The following is a 19,545-nucleotide window of genomic DNA, read 5'->3' as shown; positions in this document are numbered from 1 at the left end:
ATACCAAGTCCATGAGCATGATGAAATATTGGAATTGATCAATTATTAATGGAAAATGTGTTAAAAGCCTGAAAATTTTATGAAAACCACCTTGTTATCAGTAAAGGTTTAAAGAAAAGATTTTTCTATCACTTGGAAGCAAGCCAAGGAAACAATGAAAAAGGGTCCTGGGAGGGGAGCCAAGATGGCAGCGCTGGTAGAGCACTGTGTCTGAGAAGCGGGACCACTCTCCCTGCAGAGACCAGGAGACTGAACTCTGGGCCCTAAAACTACAGTGATCGTGTTTCCCAGGTGACAGGAGGCTCCCACGCTGGGGAATCGGTCGAGTCCACTCTCGGCTGCCCAGCCAGAACCAGGAAGAAATCCCGGGTAACGTGGGCTTTGGGTCTCCTCGCTGGAGCCACAAGCCTGCATGTCCTGATCACTTTCCCAAGCTGATTGGTGGGCACAAGGGTGCCTGAGACTGTGAGTCCCAGTCGCAAGAAAGCTCCACGGGGAAGAAAAGTTGCGAGTCTGATCACAGGTCACGCAGTCTTTCCCTGGAAGGTCTCATGGAACTCAGGTACCCGCCGCCATCACAACTGAGCTCCCGCCGTGCGGAGAGCTGCACACCCAGCTCACTGGTACAGATGAGCTGCGCACTCCAGTGCAACAGAGACTGCGAACCCCTGTCCGGAGAAGACCCCACAGGGAAGGAAGAAACTGCTGCTGGGGTCACCTAGGCTTTGCCTGGGGAAAGTCTAGCAGACCACAGATCGCAAACAGGCGAGTACGCCCAGCCATCACATATCCGGGCTCAAGCAGGGAGCACAGAGTTATTGGGAACCCAGCTCCCACAGACTAGCAGGTGGGCGCACGCGCTGCCAGCCCAGAGGCCTGCTTTGTACCAACTACTCCTTACAGACAGAACTGTGTGCCCCAAGACACCAGAGTCTTAGAGTCACTGTCTGGAGAAACCCTCACAAGGAACAAGGAACAAAGCAAAGGGGATGGACTTAGGCAACCCAGTATGTCCCCAGAAAAGGTCCCACAGACTGACCCAACCCAAGGAACTGCTGTGCCCCAGATAGCCTGCTGTTACCAGGAGAGCAGTATTCACCCGCCACAGATTACCTCTTCGGTTCTGGGGCACAGAGCCCCAACCACAGACTTACAAAAGACCGAGAACCCTGAGATCAACCCCCAGATACTGCTCAAAGGGGCAAACAGTTATTCCTAACAAAACCAACCAAACCACGGGACATACAGATTACAGAAGCTGATCACTAAATTTACAGCAATAAACCCAGAAGGAGGGCAGCAGTCTCCAGGACTTCTTCCAGTGAGAGGAGAGCCCTCTTGACTAATCAGGACCACAGTTACCACCCAGGTCTCTATGCCTGAGGTGAGCTGTAGCAACTCCTGAAAAACACCGGCCATCCAGTGACTATACCCAAAAAGCTGAGAAGTCTTCCTTCAGGAAAAACCATTTTCCTGTGAAAGGAATTCTCTCTACTACAAGAGTCCAGGAACAACAGAAACTAACTTCAAATAACTAAGATAGCCCAATGGGTAGAGGACAGCGAAAAAGTTCAACCAACAAAAGCCAGAGCAATATGGCATCTCCAGAACCCAGTTATCCAGGGGCAAATAGCCCTAGACACCCCAGCATAATTGAAATTCAAGGAGGTGACCTAACATCTATGCTCACGAAGAAGATAACAGAGGAAACAAATAAAATACAAAAAGAAATAGAGGAAGTTGCAGCCAAACAGTTTGTGGCCTTTAGAGAGGAAATGCTTAAATCACTGAATGAAATAAAAGAATCAGTGGATTGTTCAAACAAACAGCTGAAGGAATTGATGGAAAAACATGAAAATACAGTCAGACAGGTGAAGGAAATCAACAAAATAGCTCAAGACCTGATGATAGAATTGGAAAAATTAAGAAAAAACACAAATGGAAGAAATTGTGGAGAGAAAGAACTTAGAAAAGAAAGCAGGAAATACAGAGGTCAGCATAACCAATAGGCTACAAGAAATGGAAGAAAGAATCTCAGGTGTGGAAGATACAATGGAAGAAATAGATGTATCTGGCAAAGAAAATGTTAAATCTAAAAAATTCCTGACACAGACCATCCAAGAAATTCAAGACAACATAAAAACACAAAACCTAAGACTAATAGGAATAGAGGAAAAAGAAGATTCCCTGCTCCAAGACCCAAAAAATATTTTCAACAAAATCATTGAAGAAAATTTCCCCAACTTAAAGGAGAGGCCAAGAAGAATACAAGAGGCCTACAGAACACCCAATAAATTAGACCAGAAAAGAAAATCCTCCAGCCACATAATAATCAAAACAGTAAATATACAGAACAAAGAAAAAAATACTAAAAGCTGCAAGAGAAAAAGGCCAAGTAACATATAATGGCAAACCCATTAGAATCACACCTGACTTTTCAACAGAAACTATGAAAGCCAGAAGGGCCTGGACGAATATCATGCAGACCCTAAAGAACACAGATGTCAGCCCAGGCTACTATACCCAGCAAAACTCTCAGTCCTCATAGACGGAGAAAACAAGATGTTCAATGACAAAAACAAATTTCAACAATACCTACACAAAAATCCAGCATTACAGAGGACACTAGAAGGGAAAATACACCCAAGAAAACTAGCTACATTCAAGAAAACACAAGAAATAAATAACCCCACTACAGTAAAACAAAAAGCAACCAAGCACACAACCATATGACCACAGCCAACATCAAATTCAAAGGATCTAACAGCCACTGGTCATTAATCTCTCTCAATATTAATGGATTTAATTCTCCAATAAAAAGACACAGACTAACAGAATGGATGCGTAAACAAAACCCAGCAATCTGTTGTATACAAGAAACACACCTAAGTCACAAAGATAGACATTACCTGAGGGTAAAGGGATGGAAGAAGGTTTTCCAAGCAAATGGCTCTAAGAAGCAAGCAGGAGTAGCCATTCTAATATCAGATAAAATAGACTTTCAACCAAAATTGATCAAAAGAGATGGGGAAGGACACTTCATACTCCACTAAAATTCAAATTAAAATTCCACCAAGAAGACATCACAATCCTGAACATCTATGCCCCAAATACAAGGGCACCCACATTTGTAAAAGAAACATTGATAAAACTTAAACCACACATAAATCTCCACACACTAATAGTGGGAGACTTCAACACCCTACTCTCAACAAAGGACAGGTCAATTAAACAGGAATTAAACAAAGAAACAATATCTCTAACAGAGGTCATGAATCAAATGGACCTCACAGACATTTACAGAACTTTACACCCAAACACAAAAGAATTTACCTTCTTCTCAGCACCTCATGGAACCTTCTCCAAAATAGACCATATAGTTGGTTACAAAGCAAGCCTCAACAGATACAAGAAGTTTGAAATAATCCCTTGTATCCTGTCTGATCACCATGGAATAAAGCTGGACCTCAATAACAACAGAAATAGCAAAAAAGCCTACACACACATTGAAACTGAACAACTTGCTACTAAATGACAGCTGGGTCAGGGAAGAAATAAAGAAAGAAATTAAAGTCTTTCTAGAATTCAATGAAAATGAAGACACAACATACCCAAACTTGTGGGACACAATGAAAGCAGTGCTAAGAGGAAAGTTCATAGCACTAAGTGCCTTCAAGAAATAATTCGAGACAATGCATTCAAGCAAATTAATGGCTCACTTAAAAACCCTAGAAAAAGAGGAAGCAGACACACCACGAAGGAGTAGACGGCTGGAAATAATCAAACTCAGGGCTAAAATCAACCAATTAGAAACAAATAAAACAATTCAAAGAATCAATGAAACCAAGAGCTGGTTCTTTGAGAAAATCAACTAGATCGACAAACCCTTAGCCAAGCTAACTAAAAGGCAGAGAGACACCACCCAAATCAACAAAATCAGAAATGAAAAGGGGGACATAACTACAGACACTGAGGAAATCCAAACAATCATTAGGACTTACTTCAAAAGTCTATATGCCACAAAATTTGAAAATCTAAACGAAATGCACAATTTTCTTGATCGATTTGACTTACCAAAGCTAAATCAGGATGAAGTAAATCAATTAAATAGTCCTATATCTCACAAAGAAATAGAAGCGGTCATCAAAAGTCTCCCAACCAAAAAAAGCCCAGGACCAGATGGCTTCAGCGCAGAATTCTACCAGACCTTCAAAGAAGAGCTAACACCAATTCTCTTCAAACTATTCCACAAAATAGAAACAGAAGGAACATTACCAAACTCATTCTATGAAGCCACAGTCACCTTGGTACCTAAATCTCACAAAGACTCAACAAAGAAAGAGAATTTCAGGCCAATCTCCCTTATGAACATTGATGCAAAAATACTCAACAAAATACTCGCAAACCGAATACAAGAACACAGCAAAGATATCATCCACCATGACCAAGTAGGCTTCATCCCAGCTATGCAGGGGTGGTTCAATATATGGAAATCCATCAATGTGATCCACCATATTAACAAACTGAAAGAAAAAAATACACATGATCATCTCCCTAGATGCTGAAAAAGCATTTGACAAAATCCAACATCCATTCATGTTTTAAGTACTGGAGAGATCAGGGATACAAGGGACAGATCTAAACATAGTAAAGGCGATATACAGCAAGCCTATAGCCAACATCAAACTAAATGGAGAGAAACTTAAAGCAATCCCATTGAAATCAGGGACAAGACAAGGCTGCCCACTCTCTCCATATCTCTTCCACATAGTTCTGGATGTTTTTGCTAGAATAATAAGACAGTTGAAGGAGATCAAGGGGATACAGATTGGAAAGGAAGAAGTCAAATTATCACTATTTGCAGATGATATGATAGTATACATGAGTGACCCCAAAAACTCTACCAGGGAACTCCTACAGCTGATAAACACGTCAGCAAAGTGGCCAGATACAAAATTAACTCAAAGAAATCAGTAGCCCTCCTGTATACAAAAGACAAAAGGGCTGAGAAAGAAATTAGAGAAACAACACCATTCACAATAGCCACAAATGACATAAAGTACCTTGGTGTAACCCTAACCAAGCAAGTCAAAGACTTGTATGAAAAAAATTTCAAGTCTCTGAAGAAAGAATTAGAGGAAGATATGAGAAGATGGAAAGATCTCCCATGCTCATGGCTTGGCAGGATTAACATAGTAAAAATGGCCATCTTACCAAGAGCAATCTACAGATTTAATGCAATTCCCATCAAATTGCCAACACAATTCTTTACAGACCTGGAAAGAAAAATTCTCAACTTCGTATGGAATAACTAGAAACCAAGAATTGCTAAAACAATCCTCTACAATAAAAGATCTTCTGGAGGTATCTCCATCCCTGATCTCAAGCTGTACTATAGAGCAACAGTTATAAAAACTGCATGGTACTGGCATAGAAACAGAATGGTGGATCAATGGAACCGAACAGAGGACCCAGAAATAAACCCACATACTTATTGACACCTGATCTTTGACAAAGACGCCAAAACAATAAAATGGAAAAAAGATAGCATCTTCAACAAATGGTGCTGGTCCAACTGGATGTCTACATGTAGAAAAATAAAAATAGATCCATAGTTATCACCCTGCACAAAACTGAAGTCCAAGTGGATCAAAGACCTCAACATAAAACCAGACACATTAAATCGGCTAGAAAAAAAAGTGGGGAATACCCTAGAACTCATTGGTACAGGAGAAAACTTCCTGAACAGAACATCAACAGCACAGGCTCTAAGAGCAACAATCAATAAATGGGACCTCATGAAACTGAAAAGCTTCTGCAAAGAAAAGGACACAGTCATCAAAACAAAGCAACTGCCTACAGATTGGAAAAGAATCTTCACCAACCCTTTATCTGACAGAGGACTCATATCCAATATATATAAAGAACTAAACAAACTGAAAAGCAATAAACCAAGTAATCCACTTAAAAAAAGGGGGAACAGAGCTAAAGAGAGAATTCTCTGTAGAGGAATATCGAATGGCAGAGAAATACTTAAAGAAATGCTCAAACTCATTAGCCATTAGGGAAATGCAAATCAAAACAACCCTGAGATTTCACCTTGCACCCATCAGAATGGCCAAGATCAAAAACTCAAGTGACAACACATGCTGGAGAGGTTGTGGAGAAAGGGGAACCCTCCTCCACTGCTGGTGGGAATGTAAACTTGTACAACCACTCTGGAAATCAATCTGGTGCTTTCTCAGACAACTAGGAATAGCACTTCCCCAAGATCCAGCCATACCACTCCTTGGCATATGTTCAAAAGAGGCTCAAGTACACAAAAAGGACATTTGCTCAACCATGTTTGTAGCAGCTTTATTTGTAATAGCCAGAAGATGGAAAAAACCCAGATGTCCCTCAACTTAAAAATGGATGCAGAAATTGTGCTACATGTATACAATGGAATAGTACTCAGCAATGAAAAATAAGGAAATCATGGAATCTGCAGGTAAATGGTGGGACCTGGAAAGGATCATCCTGAGTGAGTTGTCCCAGAAACAAAAAGACACACACAGTATATACTCACTCATATAAACATACAACATAGGATAAATCCACTAAAATCTGTACATCTAAACAAACTAAGCAAGAGAGAGGACCCTAACTAAAATGCTCAATCCCCATCCTGAAAGGCAAAGAGGATGGACATCAGAAGAAGAAGAAAACAGGAAACAACCTAGGAACCTGCTACATAGGGCCTCTGAAAGCCAGAAGAAGAAAACAGGAAACAACCTGGGAACTTGCCACACAGGGCCTCTGAAAGCCTCTGCCCTGCAGACTATCAAAGCAGATGCTGAGCCTGATGGCCAACTGTTGGGCAGAGTGAATGGAATTTTATGTAAGAAGTGGGAAATAATAAGAGCTGGAGAGGACAGGGTCTCCACAAGGAGAGCAACAGAACAAGAAAATTTGAACACAGGGAACTTCCCAGAGACTCATACTCCAAACAAGGACTATTCATGGAGATAACATATAACCCCTCCACAGATGTAGCCCATGGCAGTTCAGTGTCCAAGTGGGTTACATAGTAATGGGAAGAAGGACTGCCTCTGACATAATCTGATTGGCCTGCTCTTTGATCACCTCCCCCTGAGGGGGGAGCAGCCTTACCAGGCCACATTAGAGGACAATGCAGCCACTTTTGATGAGAACTGATAGACTAAGACCAGAAAGGAGAGGAGAACCTCCCCTATCAGTGGACTTGGGGAGTGGCATGCATGCAGAAAGGGGAGGGAGGGTGGGATCCGGAGGGGAGGAGGAAGGGGCTTATGGGGTATACCAAATGAATAAAGTGTAATTAATAAAAAATTAAAAAATAAAAGTGTCCTACATGTTCTCTGCATAACCACACTCCATTAGCAACTGAGAGTAATTCTAGGATACCAAAATAAATGAAATCTGGATGATGGATGTGTTTCATTTTGCAGATTTTGTGGGGAACAGGTATGTACACCATATCATAGATCCATATTCAAGGTTCCAATGGGCAACTGCTCTAAGTTCTGAAAAGGCTGATTGTGTAACTACACATTTGTTGGGAATAATGGCAGTTATGGGTTACCTACATAAATTAAGGCTGATAATGCTTCTGCATATGTGTCCAGGAAGATGAAGAAATTCATGCCATATCATAATACAAAGCTCATCACTACTATACCATACAATCCTACAAGACAGGCAATTGTAGAAAGAGCTAATCATACCTTAAAGAGATGTTTTTTAAACAAAAATGGAGAGTAAAGACCCCCCAGGGAAATGGTAAATAATGCTTTGTTAAAGCAAATATTTCTCAATGTTTTGGAAAAGGGAACAAATGCAGCTGGGAGACATGAGACTGTGGAAAAAAGACTGTAGAACTTGAACAACCCATTTATTATAAGGATGTACTGATGGCAGAATGGAAACCTGTAATAGTTTTGGGGTGGGGACATGGCTATGATTATGTGTCCAGAGGGAATGAAAAAATATGGTTACAAAAAAACTTAATAAGGGCTAGATTTGACCAGGAAAGACCTCCTATGAGCTGAGACTTGAATGTCTTCACATGGTAAATGAATCTCTTTGGCTGTCTGGTCTTCATGATGCAAAAATGTACCTATATTTTCCTTAAAAGTTTATTTTCAGAGCAAAAGACAAGATGACAATGAAGGTAAAACAAATAGCCCAGGTGATTTCAGCCTCACAGACTACCTCACATACTGTTACCTCAAGAAACAATACCCTGGTCAACTTCAAAAGAGCTATTCCAAAGTGATCAATACCACAGAGACTGGACAGAAAACAGGCAGACTAGACAGAAAACTCAGAGACTGAACAAATGTCAGAGACTGGACAGAGAAAGATACAGCTAGCTTTGTCAGCACTTGGTCAATATTTTACTTTTTAAGGGTATCCAAAAAAATGTTTTCCCTCCCGAGACAACAACAATACCAAAATATTAAGAATATGATGCCCCATTCCCAAGAGGTGGGGTGGGGTGGTGGTGGTTGTTTGGTGGGTTATGGGTTGGTCGTGGCAAGGGGAACAAAAGTAAAAGTTAAAATCACGGATCTCTTTTTGTTTCTCCTCTTTCTTTTTCCTTTATTTTCTCTCTTAGCCAATATTAGAGGAAAAAAAAGAAAATAAAGTAGAGAGATGTAGGATTACAGGATAAAAGGTAGATTATTGAATTTACTAGTGTTAGATATTACGTATTGGTATGGATTATGGTATATTGATAGAAATTTATGGTTATTTTCAACTTTTGTTTAATGTATTGTACATAGTCAGCTAAATTGAAAATGAGGTGTAAAACTCTGGTCTTACAAAAACTATTGCAAACTGTTCAGGATGGTTGGAAATGCAAAACTGTAATTAGCACCTTATAAATAATCTTACCTGTAGTCTTACTAACGTGTAGTTAGATACTATATTTTTAATTACAGAAATAAATTTTACTTAGTCTCTTGTATATATTTTCAAGATTAACTAGATAGTACATAGCTAGACATAGATAGATAGATAGATAGATAGATAGATAGATAGATAGATAGATATGATTAAGCATTATATGATGGTAGATAAATAGGTGGTCTTCAAACACTTCAGAGATCTATAGAATTTGGCATTTAAAAATATTTCCAATTTGTATCCCCTTAATCTCCTTTAGTTGTCTTATTGCTCTGGCTAGGACTTCAAGTACTATGTTGAAGAGATATGGAGAGAGTGGGCAGCCTTGTCTTGTTTCTGATTTCAGTGGGATTGATTTAAGTTTCTCTCCATTGAGTTTGATGTTGGCTGTAGGCTTGCTGTATATTGCCTTTACTATGTTTAGATATGTGCCTTGTATCCCTGATCTCTCCAAGACTTTAAACATGAACGGGTGTTGGACTTTGTCAAAAGCTTTTTCGGGTCCAAGGAGATGATCATGTTGTTTTTCTCCTTCAGTTTGTTTATGTGGTGGATGACATTGATGGATTTTCATATGTTGAACCACCCTTGCATGCCTGGGATGAAACCTACTTGTTCATGGTGGATGATATCTTTGATGTCTTCTTGGATTTGGTTTGCAAGTATTTTATTGAGTATTTTTGAATCAATATTCATAAGAGAGATAGGTCTGAAGTTCTATTGTGTTGGGTCTTTGTGTGGTTTGGGTATCAAGGTGACTGTCGCTTCACAGACTGAGTGTGGTAATGTTCCTTCTGTTTCTATTTTGTGGAATAGTGTGAGGAGAATTGGTATTAGCACTTCTTTGAAGGTCTGGTAGAATTCTGGCTGGATACAAAATCAACTCAAAAAAATCAGAAGCCCTCCTGTACACAAAAGAAGAAAGGGCAGAGAAAGAAATTAGAAAAACAACACCCTTCACAATAGCCACTAATAAAATAAAGTTCTTTGGGGTGACAGTAACCAAACAAGTGAAAGACATGTTTGAGAATAACTTCAAGTCTCTGAAGAAAGAAATTGAAGAAGATCTCAGAAGATGGAAAGATCTCCTGTGTTCATGGATTGGTAGGATTAACATTGTGAAAATGGCCATCCTGCCAAAAGCAATCTACAGATTTAATGCAATTCCTATCAAAATACCAACTCAATTCATTTCAGACCTTGAAAAAAAAGATTCTCAGATTCATATGGAGAAACAAAAAAACCAGAAGCTCCAAAACAATCCTGTACAACAACAGATCATCTGGAGGTATCTCCATCCGGGATCTCAAGTTGTACTACAGAGCAATAATAATAAAAACTGCATGGTATTGGCATAGAAACAGAAAGGAGGACCAATGGAACCGAACAGAAAACCCAGAAATAAACCCACATACCTATGAATACTCTATTTTTGACAAAGCAGCCAAAACCATGTCTACATGCAGAAAAATGAAAATAGATCCACATTTATCACCCTGCACAAAACTAAAGTCCAAGTGGATCAAAGACCTCAACATAAAACCAGATACTCTAAATCAGTTAGAAGAAAAAGTGGGGAACAGCCTAGAACTCATTGGCACAGGAGACAACTTCCTGAACAGAACACCAACAGCACAGGCTCTAAGAGCCACAATCAATAAATGGGACCTCATGAAACTGAAAAGCTTCTGTAAAGCAAAGATACTAAGACTCATAACCAAACCTTCGGCAAAGTGCAGGGAATCATATGAAAAAAGGGGAGTTTGATGTGGAAAGGATAGGAGCTCCACAAGGACCAAACATCTGGGCACAGGGTCTTTTCTGAGATGAAAGACCATGAGTAGATAAATCCTAGAACCTCTGCTTGGATGTGACCCGTGATAGCTCAGTAATCAATTGGTTTCCCATAGTAAGGGGAACAAGGACTATTTCTAAGAGGAACTCAATGACTGGCTCTTTGACCTCCCCACCCCACAAGGGGGGAGCAGTACTGTTAGGCCACAGAGGAGGACTTTGCAGCCAGTCCTGAAAATACCTGACAAACCTGAGTCATATGAAAGGGGAGGAGGTCCTCCCCTATCAGTGGACTTGGAAAGGGGCAGGGAGGAGATGAGAGAGGGAGTGTGGGATTGGGGAGGGAATGAGGGAGCAGGATACAGCTGGGATACAGAATTAACAAAATGTAACTAATAAGAAAAATAAAATTAAAAAAAACATATATATATATATATATAGAAAAGGCTGAGAATATGGGCTAGTGAGAAAAAAATATTTCAATATTAAAAGGATTTTCTAACAGAGGGACACATCTGCTCCTGGAAGCACTTGTGTTCTACCTCAAAGAACATGATGTGCATCAAAGAAGCAATTGATTATTATAGTCACGAGAGAAAAATATAATAAAATAAAACAAAACAACCAATCAAACAAACAAAAAAGCAGCTCTCTTTCAACTGCTGATAGGCTGTCTGAGCAAACTGTGAACACCAGGACACTGGAAAATTGACTTTCCAATTTTGCAGAAACTAAGTGGTCAGTCTTTCAAAATTGCTTTTTCACATATAAGCCTGTCAGGTATCCTGGGCCAATAGGCTGGATACCCCAGCGACACAGAGAAACCTCTGGTGACTGTCCAGGCAGTCATCTGTCTCTATCATTGCTGTAGTTCTGGAAGCTGTGTGTTCTATGCTTCCTTTATGATTAGGTATTATTTTTCCTTCTGGCGATTTTGTGAGGTTGAAAACTATATAGTCATAGTGTTACTACAATTAACTTTAAGGTCTAGATGGATGTTTTGAGGTTGATAGATAGAAAAAAGTGGTTTAGGTAGAGAACTGAGGACTCACCAGGGTAGGATAGATGTTAGAATACTTTTTCCAAGTTTGCCAAATGCAAATGGACTGGACATTTTAAATGTAATTCTTATCTGATAATTCTCATTATAATTATTGTATATACTTTGTTAATGTTAAAGAAAATGCCAATTTTTCTAAACAGGGAAAGGGAAATATTGTGGATGTTTTCGTTAATGAAGTGCAAACATGTTTTTGTTAATATCCAAAAATGAAGGTTTTAATTTGTCCACACCTGTTAAGTGACTCGTGCGGAACATGGCCTTTGCCAGGTGGGATTACTTGAATTCTGAGAACTTTGAGGGATATAAATATGAGAACCTAGAGAAGGCAAGCAAGGACTGCTTGCTGTTCATTCGTCCTGCTGCTGCATTTGCCGTTTGCTGATTTGCTGGTTACCTGTACTTGGGGATTTCTGCACAACTGATATTGGTATTGCCTCCAAAAGAATTGTATGACCCTACTCAGCAGAAGGTAGCTGAGAAAAGTCTGCCCACAGTTCTCACTAACCTTCTTTTCCCTCTACCCTGTGTTGAGGAGTTGGAAAGGAGGTAAAAGCATTTAATAACCCTAAATAAAGTAGGGCTCTTAAAAAATGGTCAACAAAAAGTAAACAGAAAAATACTGGCTAATAGATATTATAAGACAAATGGAAATAATAGATATTTAGCAAACATTTCACCAAAATAGGAAAGATTATGCTTTCTACTCTGCTCCTAATGGAACTGCACATACATGCTTGAACATAAACCAAGTCTCAACAGATACAAGGAAATTGAAATAACTCCTTGAATCCTATACAAACACTAGGGATTGAATATGGATATAAACAAGAACAAAAGAAATCTGCAAACTCACGGAACCTGAACAGTTTTTCACAGAATGAAAACTAGGCAAACACATGAATAAGTAGAGAAAGTAAAGACTTTGTGTAATTCAAACAAGGGAATACACACCATACCCCTTAATTTGTAGAAAACAGTGAAAGCAGTGGTAAGAAGAAAGATCATACACTAAATGTTAATGTAAAATGGGATAGATTTCATATTAGCAATTTACAGTATTCTTTTTATTTTTTATTTTTTAATATTAGTTACAGTTTGTTAACTTTGTATCCCTGCTGTATCCCACTCCCTCTTTCCCTCCCAATCCCACCCTTCCACTCTCATCTCCTCCCTGCCCCTTTCCAAGTCCACTGATGGGGGGAACCTCCTCCCCTTCCATCTGATTCTGGTTTATCAGCTATCTTCACGACTGACTGCAAAGTCCTCCTCTGTGGCCTAGCAGGGCTGCTCCTCCGTAGGGGGGGGTGTCAAACAGCCCACCATTGAGTTTATGTCAGAAACAGTCTCTGTTCCACTTATTACGGTACACACTTGGATACTGAGCTACCAAGGGCTACATCTGAGCAGAGGCTCTAGGTTGCATCCATACACGGTCCTTGTTTGGAAAAAGAGTCTCATAAAAGACCCCTGTGCCCAGATATATTTGGTCCTTGTGGAACCAGGTCATATTAACTCCCCCTACCCTTTTTTTTATTCCCTGCACTCTGCTGAAGGTTTGGTTATGATTCTTAATATCTGCTTTGATACACTGCTAGGTAGAGTCTTTCAGAGGCCCTCTGTGGTAGGCTTCTGTCCTGTTACTTGTTTACTTCTACATCCAATGTCTATCCCATTTGTCTTTCTAAGTGAGGACTGATCATCATACCCTGGGTCCTCTTTCCTGTTTGTCTTCTTTAGGTGTATAGATTTTAGTATGTTTATCCTATTTATAGGTCTATATAAGTGACCTATATACCATATGTGTCTTTCTGCTTTTGGGATACCTTACTCAGGATGATCGTTTCCAGGTCCCATCATTTGCTTGCAAATTTCATGATTTCCTTGGTTTTAATTGCTGAGTAGTATTCCATTGCGTAGAAGTACCACAATTTCTGTCTCCATTCCTCAACTGAGGGACATCTGCATTGTTTCCAGGTTCTGGCTATTATGAATAAAGCTGTTACAAACATGGTTGAGCAAATTTCCTTTTTGTGTACTTGTGCCTCTTTTGAATATATGCCTAGGAGTGGTATAGCTGGGTCTTGAGGAATCACTATTCCTAATTGTATGAAAATGTGCCAGATTGATTTCCAAAGTGGTTGTACCAGTTTGCATTCCCACCAGCAATGGAGGAGGGTTCCCCTTTCTCCAGAACCTCTCCAGCATGTGTTGCCACTTGAGATTTTTATCTTAGCCATTCTGGTGGGTGTCAGGTGAAATCTCTGGGTCGTTTTGACTTGCATCTCTCTGATGTCTAAGGACATTGGGCATTTCTTTAAGTGTTTCTCTGCCATTCTCTATTCCTCTACTGAGAATTCTCTGTTTAGCTCTGTACTCCATTTTTTAATCAGATTGCTTGAATTGCTGCTTTTTAACTTCTTTAACTCTTCATATATTCTGGATATGAGCCCTCTGTTAGACATAGGGTTGGTGAAGATCCTTTCCCAGTGTATAGGGTCATGCCACTTAGGTGAATCTGACTTCTAGCAACCAGGTGCTTTTTTATTTATACAAGTTTCACAGAAAAAAAGACAGACTAATGATTATCTAAGTGGTACAGATTATGTGTTTGATTTTTCATTATGTGTCTAGGGTTAAAATGTCAGTTACAAGTAGAAAATACAAACAGAACAGCTTTTATTGTTTTATTACCCCTGTAACTCTAGGTTAAAGAATCTAAAGAATGTCTCCTCCAAAGCGAACATGTTTAATATATGACAGAGCCTGATTTTAGCCTGGCAATGTTTCTAGTCCAAGAGCACTGAAGAAAATAGAAAAAAACTGAACTGGTCTTTTATGAATAGCCACTAACCCTTTTTACTGTATGTATCATAATCTATACAAAAAGCTTATTTTAGTCAAGCTGTCTAATTACTGAGTTTCATTTCTTCAAATGTATATCCTGAGGATCTCTGTCATTAAACCTCATTTTTTGAAACCTCTAAGCCTGTATTAAAAAGAGGTCTTGAATCTCTAAGCTATTTTCCTGACCTGTGAGGGTTTGTAAATTGTCTTTTTACCTAATGCCAAATATACTGTTTTAGTTTGCTCAGGAGCTGATATCCTAAGAAGATTCCTGGAACAATGGCCTCACAAAGCTATCTGCTTATCTGTGCTTAAGGGTCTCCAAGACATTAGGAAGACTTCCAAATAATGGTCACATAAGGTTAATTTTAGGATTTTCCTTAAAAGACTCAGGCATTATTTTTCTCAGGAAAAGACATAAAATGTACCACAATGCTGAAAGTCCCTAAGAATACAACATGCAGAAACCAAACCCCAAATTAGAGATAGACAGTAATTGCACCAATCTGCTTAGCTCTGCTGGGACTGTGTCAAGCAGCTGTGCTGGTGTCATGATTTATGCCACTTCCAAAGAATATGTATCTGTGCCAGATTGTCAACATATATTATAGAAAGTTTCCATTGCTCTAGTTTTCCCTACTATATCATCCTTCAAATATCTTAATTCCAGCTATATTTTCTTCAATTCAGTCCCTCAACACTATCTTCCTTACATTTCCCCATCTGACCCTCCTGTTCCTGTCTTCATTATGATGTTTATTTCAACAATCTATAAATATCATCCAGAGCAGAAAAATCTGAGAAGCATCAACATGGAATAGTGATCAAGGCTGTGTGCTAAACTAGTGAAAGAACTTGTTTCATTGTGGATTAAGCACATCATCCAAAGTGATGGTCTCAAAGTTGATGCTGGTCCCACGTGCCCCCATCACAATGAGTGGGTCATTCCATTGGGTTTTCTTTCTTTTTTTTTAACTTTTATTAATTGCACTTCATTCATTTTGTATCCCCCTATAAGCCCCTCCCTCCTCCTCTCCCGGTCCCACCCTCCCCCCTTTCTGCATGCATGCCCCTCCCCAAGTCCACTGATAGGGGAGGACCTCCTCTCCTTCTTTCTGATCTTTGGGTTTTCTTAGTCCTCTAACTTGTACTTGTTTCATTCTTCTAGCGGCTGTAAATAAGAACTGAGGATCCACACTTTATTATCACAATATATATTGTGCCTAAGCCTCTTGAAGTTGTTACACAAGGCAAACTTTTAAAATATTAAACTCAAAGCTTTAATCTTAAAAACATTTCTCAGAGGGAAGGTAAACAGAATTAACTGAAAAAATTAAGGGATTCTCCCTAATAAATATACAGACAAACACATGTCATTCAACACAAAGGTTTTAAAACATTATAGTGTAGGAGAGTTGACCTTTTAGTTACATGTGAGCTTATTAACTCTATATACTTTATTCATTATTTTGAAATTCTATAGAATATATTTTCTAGTAAGTAAAGCAAATCTTTGGCAATGAATATAAAGTAAGAGTTTCATATAAACCATTGGTCCTCAGCCTTCCTAATGCTGAAACTTTTTAAGTATGGTTCCTCAGGTTATGGTGACTTCCAACCAAAACATTTTCATTGATACTTCATGACTGTAATTTCCCTACTGTTATGAAACATAATGTAAATATCTAATAATTCACATGGTCTTAGGCAATCCCAGCATCTTTTGACAGAAAGCAGATGGGTTCCACAGATTGAAACCCTCTTAAATAAACCCATTATTCTTAATCTGAATCTTTTAGTAAAGCAGTATTTTTTGGTAATTATCCTTCAAAAATCTTTCTCTGTCAACTATTTCTTGTTACATGTATTGGTTAAGGATAGTCACTTATCCAGAGAATAAAAGATTCTATGTGCTGGAACTGAAATGCTGACTTCAGCTTTGTACTGTCCCAGGATAGTTTGCATATCAGACTGATATTCCCTAGTCCTGAAAACACAGTGGTGTCCATGGAAGAGGGTGTTGTGTCCCAGGAGCTAAAGGCCATCAGCTTCAGACTTCTTGTTTGCAAGGGTGGAGGCATATTATTAAGTATTGTGTTCAGCCAGCAAGGTTATAGTCCATTTCAAATCAGAACCAACATAATCAAAAGCACCAGGACATACTGTTTAAACCTGAGAAGTAACTAATGACTGTTGGACTTTCTATATTGTGCATAATATAACTTGAAATTTTTGCCTCTTTAGACCACATACTCTCCCCTGGCATACTGTGAGAAGCCCATGGAAACTTTGGATTTGTAAGATCCCTGTCTCCATTTGTCCCATCTGAAGAAGCAGCTGTGAATGTCATGAGGGCACAGTCTGAGCTCAGTGCTGCTGTCACAAGGAGAAGTATAAAGTTTTGTGAAGGCATATGACTACTTGTTAGACACTGACAGGAGCAGAGCTCCTTGTCTGTCATAGTCTAGACTTTGAGATTAGGAACTTCCTGTATCCACGTATGGTCTACCTCTCTCATAGGATGTTGTATTAGTAGTTTACAGAGGAGATCTGCATGTGCTCATCAGAAATTATTTCACGTTTTATACCTGAAAAGTAGATGTTTGAAATAATACATTTAATTCAAAATGGAGTCATATGCATATTGGATAAGTGAATATTTATTTTTTCAATAATATTTGTGGCTCAAGGGTGAAACATTGACATCAAATAAATAATATGAGTTGGTAGATAATACCATGAGCGGCCTTATAACCAGTTGATTAATAATACTATTTTGAGAGATTGTCTCCATGTACAGATTAGATTTGTGTAGAAGTTGGTATCTTCCCCAGGCTGGCCTCAAACTCGTGAGTCTCCTGCTTTTGTCTCTCCAGTTCTGGGAGCACAGATGTGAATCTCCACCCCTTGCCATGATAGTTCACATATTTATTTTTGTCTTTTACTTTATGCATAATTCTGGCTACATAATTTACTTCTCATCTATACTTTCAGATTTCAATGATATGAAGTCCTGGCAGATTCTGTGGTTCCGCTTATTGCTATTGATTTTTTATTCATCGCCATAAGTTTTTTCACCGCTTGGATAGGAACAGTCACTGAAATAGTATTCTCTTGGGGTCTATGAAATCATTACATAGATAAGGATGGCTCTGCCCCCTTCTGGAGAGATTTACCTCTTTGTTGTGTCAGAAGCCCATTTCATCCAGTTTCAGTACTGCTAATTTCTAAATTACACTAGCATTTGTATTCCTTGAATAAAACTCATGGCAGTCTTGGTCTGCAACAATGACTTCATGAAAAATCCGGTGTTTCTTCTTTTATTTTCAGATTTAGATCCCTCTTGCAATTTCCTGAAGTTATGGGGAAGATACTTGTTAGTTTTTGCTGATTTTCCTTTACTTTGAGATTAAAGTTCCTATGATCTCAGCCTTAAATTACTGTCTGCCAGGATATCCACAGAGTGAATTCTGGCCTGCTCTTTGCATCTTAATACCTTGTTTATCTAAGAAAATACAGCCCAAATATCTGAGGCCCTGCCCTCTGTTTTCATTAACAGTGGCTTTGGAAGTGAGTAATATTGAACACATTTAGCCTCAATTCTCTTTTTTCCTTTCATCTTTTCTTCCATCTTTCCTTTCTTTTATTGCAAGCTTTCTTACTCTGTTTCTCTTGTTGTTGGTGTTGTGATGTGTTTGAACATATCCTATTATTTCCCTAGGACTGCCAATCTGAGATAGCTCTATTAATGCTTCTACGGAAGTCAATTTTACTTAAATATACCTTGGCTTTTAACCCAGGTTTGCTGTTAGACACTTAGTGCTTTTCTGTTTGAGAGCTGTAAGGCAATCTTTTTCAGTGATTGCTCATGTTGCCTGTTATAGTATTTTTGACTGTTGATTCATACCAGCTACACTCACAGACACTGCACAGGCATTTGCTCTTGTATTTGCTGACTGCTTTGCATGGGCCCCCTACAGCCCAGCCCAGCTGCTGAGAATATATAAACCAGCCTTTGCAGTGAGAACTGAACTGCATCAGACAGCAGGGGGAGCAAGATGAAGTCACAGACCCAGGTCCTCATATCCCTGCTGCTATGGGTATCTGGTGAGAAACTCAAATTATTATAATCTTTACACAGTCACTTTTTTGAAGATAAGAAACTTAGAGTCTGCCAGGCTCAGTATTTCATATTTCAATAATAATGCTCTGACAACATGATAATACAAATATATTAAGTGACAAATTTCAACTGTTTTTACTCTCTGTGTTTGTGTTCATATGCATGTTCATTGTGTATTCCTGACTGCAGGTGCCTGTGCAGACATCGTGATGACTCAGTCTCCATCCTTCCTCGCTGTGTCAGCAGGAGAGAAGGTCTCCATCAGCTGCAGGTCCAGTCAGAGCCTTTATCACAGCAGCAGCAAAAAGAACTTTTTGTCCTGGTACCAGCAGAAACCAGGACAGTCTCCTAAGCTGCTGATCTACCATGCATCTACTCGGTACACTGGGGTCCCTGATCGCTTCACAGGCAGTGGATCTGGGACAGATTTCACTCTCAGCATCAGCAGTGTACAGGATGAAGACCTGGCAACTTATTACTGTCTGCAAGATATTAGTGCTCCTCACACAGTGCTTCAGCCTCCAACACAAACCTCCTTGAGAGTCTCACCAGCTGCCTGCACCACACACAGCCCTGGGCCTGCACACTTCCCCTTCTGAGTGACAGCAGGTGTGTCTGAAAAAGTGATGAATAGTTTGCTGAGCCCAGTACAAATTATGGGTACAATGACTCTTTTGTCTTTTGGTATGAAAATAAAAAAGAACTCAGAATTATCATTCATTTCCTTCTGTAGAAATTGGGGGACATAAGGAGGCCATTAGATCACTGTAAGAAATCTGAAAGCTGATAT

The 19,545-nt window shown here is 39.3% G+C and overlaps 2 gene segments (V, D, J or C); both read left to right on the top strand.

Moving 5' to 3' along the window:
- LOC129675415 (immunoglobulin kappa variable 4-1-like) overlaps window positions 1-16,933 on the top strand; it is a 53,985-nt gene extending 37,052 nt beyond the window's left edge. Inside the window, 1 exon segment of the V gene segment in view lies at window positions 16,877-16,933. Within this exon segment, the coding sequence occupies window positions 16,877-16,933 (57 nt within the window).
- A 1,743-nt stretch (window positions 16,934-18,676) lies between these two features.
- LOC129675414 (immunoglobulin kappa variable 4-1-like) lies at window positions 18,677-19,272 on the top strand (the record flags this gene model as incomplete). The annotated part of the segment is given in 2 exon segments: window positions 18,677-18,739; window positions 18,945-19,272. Coding segments are annotated over 2 exon segments (377 nt in total), but the record flags the coding sequence as incomplete, so codon positions are not given.
- Window positions 19,273-19,545: the final 273 nt, after the last annotated feature.

Source organism: Psammomys obesus, unplaced genomic scaffold, assembly GCF_907164565.1.
Source record: "Psammomys obesus unplaced genomic scaffold, mPsaObe1.curated_primary_1811, whole genome shotgun sequence".
Classification (NCBI taxonomy): domain Eukaryota; kingdom Metazoa; phylum Chordata; class Mammalia; order Rodentia; family Muridae; genus Psammomys; species Psammomys obesus.
This window is presented reverse-complemented; position numbering and strand designations above follow the sequence as displayed.